This window comes from Poecilia reticulata, chromosome 5 (genome assembly GCF_904066995.2).
Source record: "Poecilia reticulata chromosome 5, P_reticulata-male-v2, whole genome shotgun sequence".
NCBI classification, from domain to species: domain Eukaryota; kingdom Metazoa; phylum Chordata; class Actinopteri; order Cyprinodontiformes; family Poeciliidae; genus Poecilia; species Poecilia reticulata.
Genome location: NC_088834.1, coordinates 314,662 through 320,847, shown reverse-complemented (window position 1 = coordinate 320,847; position 6,186 = coordinate 314,662). Strand labels below are relative to the sequence as shown.

The 6,186-nt window shown below is 39.9% G+C and overlaps 1 protein-coding gene across 2 annotated transcripts in view; it reads right to left on the bottom strand.

Moving 5' to 3' along the window:
• Nucleotides 1-1,751: 1,751 nt before the first annotated feature.
• The window catches only part of asip1 (agouti signaling protein 1), a 28,258-nt gene continuing 23,823 nt past the window's right edge, over nucleotides 1,752-6,186 (bottom strand). The window contains exons 1-3 of one of the 2 annotated variants that reach the window (XM_081606723.1): nucleotides 3,127-3,522; nucleotides 2,916-2,965; nucleotides 1,752-2,389 (exon numbers count right to left, since the gene is read on the bottom strand). In XM_081606723.1, the coding sequence (XP_081462849.1) occupies nucleotides 2,228-2,389; nucleotides 2,916-2,965; nucleotides 3,127-3,292 (378 nt within the window). In that variant the 5' untranslated portion in view covers nucleotides 3,293-3,522 and the 3' untranslated portion in view covers nucleotides 1,752-2,227. Of the gene's footprint in view, nucleotides 2,390-2,915; nucleotides 2,966-3,126; nucleotides 3,523-6,186 lie in introns of those variants that run through there. The other variant, XM_008402501.3, reaches the window with a different exon arrangement.

Sequence of the window (6,186 nt, the reverse complement as noted above, 5' to 3'; positions counted from 1 at the left end):
ACTTTTATACACAGATGTGTTTTGGTTTCTAATGTCTGTCCTGCTAACATTTATGTCATTAATCTGTTATTAATTACAGCTGAATTTCATATTCATAAATTCAAATGTTCTGGCAGGAAGCCTCCATGTAACGTTTTAATCTGAATTATTACTCAGACCATCTTCTGCTCGTCTGTTTTTTGCAATAAACTCTTAATGATGTTAGTTTCCATGATCACAGAGATGAAGGAGTGATCAATGATTTTGTAACTAAGTGTGGAATGAACAGAACCTCTGACCCAGATCCAGGCCTGTGAAGAGAGACGGGCCAGAACTCCAGAACATTTGTCCAAAGTTTAACAGGACATGAACTAAAACCTGATGATCCTCAGACTTAAAAAAGGAAACAAGTTTTTCTGATTTAAGATCAAATCAGGTGAAATTTTAACAATATTTGTAAATTTGTGGTTTTTGTTCCTGCGCAGACGCAGCGATCCAGAACCGAGTCGGTCCAAACCAGGGAGGGCTCGGAACCAGCAGGTGAACGGGTCCAACGGGTCGGAGCGCTTCCTTCATCAAACACCTCTCCGCGTTACCACGGCGACCTAACCGTTTCCGAGGAACCGCATTTATGCACCATAAGTTTTATTATTTATGTTTTATTGTTTGATCTTTGAAACCAGACTTTATTTATCCATCATTTTAAACATTTGGTTTGCAGACAAACTATTTTATTCACTAAAACAACAACTGTTGCAAGAATCATTGAAAATAAATCCATATTTGTACAAACGTTTGTTTTAGTAAAAGTTGTGAAACTGCAGAACTTCCTGCAGTTAAAGGTGTAAAACGCTGGGCTCTCCAGAGGAAACGGTTTCTCTGCTCCGTTCCTCCGGCTGCTGGCAGCTTCACACGTTAAACCATTAAACCCACTAAAAGCAGCTCCAGCTCCCAGCAGCTCCCTGCTGCCTTCATGTTTTCCTCCTGCTGCGGTTCACAGGAACAGGAAGGAGTTCAGAGCAAACATTTAATTTAAATTAGCTCAGATTATCCAGAGGAAACTAAACGTCCAACGTTCACAGCTGCACTGCAAAAACAAAACAGCAGCAGGTTTTTAGTCCAGTTTCTGGTGAAAATATCTCAGTTCAATAAAACTAACAGACAAGAAACTTCATGTTGCTGAATCCTTCATGTTCAGCAACGTGAAGGATTCAAGTCAAAAGCTCAATATTCCATGTTTATTATGAATGAAATAATCTGACAGGGAAACTGGTCATTTCTCTCACTATTAAGGAATTATTGATTTGAAACAAACTCATATTTCTTGAACAAAAATTTCTTATAAATTAGTCTTAAGATATTTGCACTAGAAACTAGACCAAAAAACTTGATGAGATTTAGAGTTTTACAGTGTAATAAGAGTCAAAAAGGAACAAAACAATTTAAAAGTCATGATTTGTTTTTGAGCTGATCAATCGTTTCGTTAGTTTTGCATCATTATTGTTTGAATTTGCTGCATCTTTTGGGTTAATTATCTATTAATCCTGTAAATAAAAACATGCAGCTGCTGCCCTCTAGTGGTGGATCGCTGCTAATCACTCGTTAGCGTAACGCTGGAGCACGTTTAGCTAGCTCCATTTGCAGCATCAGGTGACAGGAAGTGAGGTAATGAGAGACGAAGACATGGGTCAAAGGTCATCAGGCCAGAACCTGCGACAGCCGCAGTGAAATGTGGGCTGTGCTGCTGCTGCTGCAGTTTTCCACCAAAACGCCAGTCAGTTTCAGGTCTGGACTTTGACTAGGCCACTCCAAACAGCCTTCAGGATGTTCTGGTAGTTTACTGCACAGTTCCATCGTTCACTACTTATAAATATCTGAATTATTTTGGCAGGCCACGATAACAAACCACAGAATTAGATCAAACTTCCTGTTTACTGATTTACATGCAGGAATAATTTATAAAACATAGAAGAAACAGACTTGATTGGCCACGAAGGCCTTTTATTGTTGCATGTGCCATAAACACGCTGATGCTCGTCGCATCATGTGGAGTGACAGGAAACTGCCTGGTCTGAATCATTTCATGTTAGCGTGCGAAAGCTCAGCTAAAGTACAACCCAACCGTTAATCAGTGCGAAAAGCCTCCCTGTGTTCGCTCAGCGCGGCTCCGTCGGCGCTGAACTCGGGATAAAGTGCTTTCATGCTGCGAGTTTCAGGCAAAGTTACAAACCGAGTCGCTGCAGGAGGTTCAGCAGCGCGGGTTCCCCATCCGGCACACACACACAGTCTTAAAGAGCCGGCACTGGCAGAACGCGCAGAAGTCGCAGCAAACGTTGCCGGGAGCTTTGCAGCTTCCCCAGAGCGGGACGCAGTCGGGCGGAGGAGGCGGGCGTTTCCTCACAAACTTATTCTGACAGAAACACAAGAAACAGCAGCTGATTCAATCTGACGTCACAAAGTTTTACTCCACAGAGGAGACCAAACATTTAACAACTTCAGCAAACAGAATATAGTGCAGTTCTATATATATATATATATATATATATATAGAGAGAGAGAGAGAGAGAGAGAGAGACATCAGACATAATCAGTAACAGAGACTCTTAATTTAAAATCATAACATTCTTCATTGTTTACACTGCAAAAACACAAAATCTTACCAAATATTTATTTTCTACTTTCTAGTAAAATATTTTAGTATGAAGTTTATTTAATATAATATGAAGTTATATTTCCACTGACAGATTATTTCTCTGATAATATGGAAAAATGTTTTGTTATAAGTGAAATAATCTGCTAGTCCCTTTTTACCAATATTCAATAATTATTTACTGAAAACAGGCTCCAATGTCTTGATAAGTTAGTTTAATTTTATTTTAAGTGTATTTTGATATTTTCACTAAATTCTGTTTTTGCAGTGTTCCAGCTGCACCAACCTTTTTCTGCTTCTTTGCTTTTTCTTTCTTCTTGGTGGATTTGTTCAGCTCTGAAACAGAACATGAAGCTTAAATTATGGCTTCTGCTTCATGTCATCATAACCGGCTTTGGCTTTTATTGTGAAAAATCATCATGAGGGATAATATGCTTCAGTCGCCACTCAGACTCACTGAATCATAATGAAGATGCAAACACTGAGTTCATATTTACCCACAATAACAACAGGAGGCGGGTCAATCTGCAGGCTGTGAGACAGAGTGCTGGACGCAGCGACCCTATTGGTGGACAGCCTGTCGTCAGGGATCATGTGGGCGGAGCCAAGGCAGCACTGCGTTAGCGCGAGGACACAACAGCCCAGCAGCAGGAAGGCCTGCATCGTTCTCTGGAAGGAAAGACAAACACACCAACAAGTTCTCTGTCAACAAGGCTGCAGCGGCAGCGGCAACGGCAACGGCAACGGCAGCGGCAACGGCAGCGGCAACGGCAACTCCTGGAGAGGGACGACGCAGCAACATGACCACACTTCTTTATACTTCCTTACATCAGGTTAGGATCAGTCCATGGCCTAATCAAAACCAGGGTTTCCCCCAGAGTAAGACAAGCCTGGCGGCCCGCCATGCTTTACTAGCACCCCCCCCCCCATCCTCCCCCCGCCAGGCTAAGAGCTGTTTGTTTATGTTATTAGGAAAATAATAATAATAATAAAAAAGTTTAATTCTTTTTCTTTCTTTCTTTGCCGGGTTGCCAGCGCCTCTGTTGCTCTGAGTGCTTCACTGGCGGAGCAGATTTATTCCTAAAAGATGAGTTTATAACAGCTGGGTTTATAGTTCATGCATTTAAAGCGTGTGGACCAATCAAGCTGCTGGCGCTCAGCGCGTTTCCTGCTGCTGCTTGATCTCTGAAGTTTACCTCAGAGCAGATCGCCGCCTCCTTTCACTAAAACTGGACACAGGCTGACCTGATGGACATTTATATCAACCACTGTGAGGAATTACGATTCTTTAGAGAACTCCACATCAAGGTAAGAGTTTAAACCCACCGTTAGCTCTGGTTGAGCAGCTCACTGTGAACCGCAGGAATAACTTGTAGTCGCTTTCAGAGGTGAGGGAGCGCGGAGAATGATTTATCTTTGTGAACAAAGAATTATGCAGCGTTTCCACCTCAACTCGCTGCCCAGCGTGTGGCGCTGTCTGCCCTGTAAAGTTCATGTCTGTGTTCCCAGTTGGTCGGAGCGTTAGCAGCTAACGAACCAGCGCTAACCTCATCATGCAGGCTGAACCTGATTTTGCTCATAGTCACACTTCACTCTGGTTTTATATTATTTTATTATTATATTATTATTTTTCCGGTTACATGAAGCATCAAACCATATCAAATTCTTTGTCCACTTAGTCAGACAGAGTTAATGAGTGAGGAGATCTTAAATCTCATCCCATAAACTGCAGCAACTAAAACAGTTTCTGTGATTCTTATTAAAACTCAACAGACAGAAATGTTGGAGCTGCTAAAGCTACATTAGCATCATTATATTAAATCTCATGTTTGCTGCTCAGTGCAGCAGGTTTAACTCATCCTGCAGGGCCGGTCCATGGCTGATGGGGCCTGGGGCAGAATCTGACTGAGGGGCCCCATCAGCAGCTCTAACAGCTTCTGAGTTGGATTTAATCTGGGAGGCGAGGAGGAGATTAACTGGCCAACATAAAAACCATCAGTTATAATCCAGTTTATTAATTTGTATATGTGAACAAACAGCTCAAACTCAAAGATTAAACTCAGCATCAGATTGTTGCTATGGTAACAAAACAGTCTAACTATGAATATTGTTCTTTGAACTTTTACAAAGTAAACTTGCCAGCTCCTTAAAATATTACGTATAAATGTTAAACAATTTAAAATCTTTTAATTTAAGTTGAAACCACTAAATCAAATTCAGTAGCATTGATAACCTCAGTAAATAAATGTTGCATTTATGTATCTGTGTTAAAATATCAGCATTTGTGGCCCCTGAAGCCCTGGGGGCCCCATGGAGCCGCTGAGTTGATTTGGATTAAAGAAATGCAAATAATTGATATTTATTTTAATTGTATTTTTGATTTATTGTTTTTGAGGCTAGTTGTGGGTTTTACAGGGCTTCACTGGGGATGTTTTCCCGTAATGTATAATTACCCAGTAATATCTTTACATTTTCTGTCTATTTAACATCTTTTAATACAAAAACACGGTGGAGCAGCGGGCTGACAGGGGAAACCCTGAAAACCTTTAAACCAAATGAGCAGCTGGCCCCCATCACCATCATTTAATAAAAATAAATGTTTTTCAATGTTTTAACATTTTTTAATAAGACAAAACATAACAGAAAATTAAGGTGTTTAAATCCCTTTGGAGTTTTTCTTCCTGCAGGTTTTCATCACACAGCAGATCGAAGCTTTTCATTTGTTTTCAGTAGAGATGTGCCGATCGATCGGTCAGCGATCATAATCGGCCAATTTCTGTGTAAAAGTGTATGATCGGTGATCGATCACCGTTAATCAGTTGGCCAATCAGAACCAGAGTTAATCTTGATTCAGTAACTCATGATTGTTTATTTTGATGCTTTTGACTTTAATGAATGTTTCCTTTTTTTCTTGACATTATTTGATATCAGTGTTGAGATTTATTTGACTCTTGTATAATTTATAGCTGAGAGCCTCACTGATAATTATTTTACTGATATTTTACTGATAAATGTTATTTTACTGTTAAATAGTATTTTACTGCATGTTTTATGTCTAAATTAAGTGAATTTATTACCAGAACATTTTTCCACTTTGCCAGATCACATAGTAGCTTTTATACCTAAAGTAAAAACCTAACAGGATTTTCTGATCTATGTAACCTGGTTGTAATTCTCTTTTGTGTCTGTCTTGTTCCTTATCTCACTGAAACGCCTGTCATTGTTCTAACCGTGTTACTTTAAGATCAGAAGCCCCTCCCTTCTATTTCTTCTTCTGTGGTATTGTCTGTAAAGTGTTTGCCCCTTAGCCCCGCCCCTTTTGTCATGTTGTCCTGCGGGAGAGGTGTGCTTCTTCTTCTTCCATCTAAATACATTCAGTTTATTTATAGATGTTTTGTGTAGTTTGTGTTGTGTAGTTTGTGTTGTGTAGTTTGTTTTGTGTAGTTTGTGTTGTGTAGTTTGTTTTGTGTAGTTTGTTTTGTGTAGTTTGTTTTGTGTAGTTTGTTTTGTGTAGTTTGTGTTGTGTAGTTTGTTTTGTGTAGTTTGTTTTGTGTAGT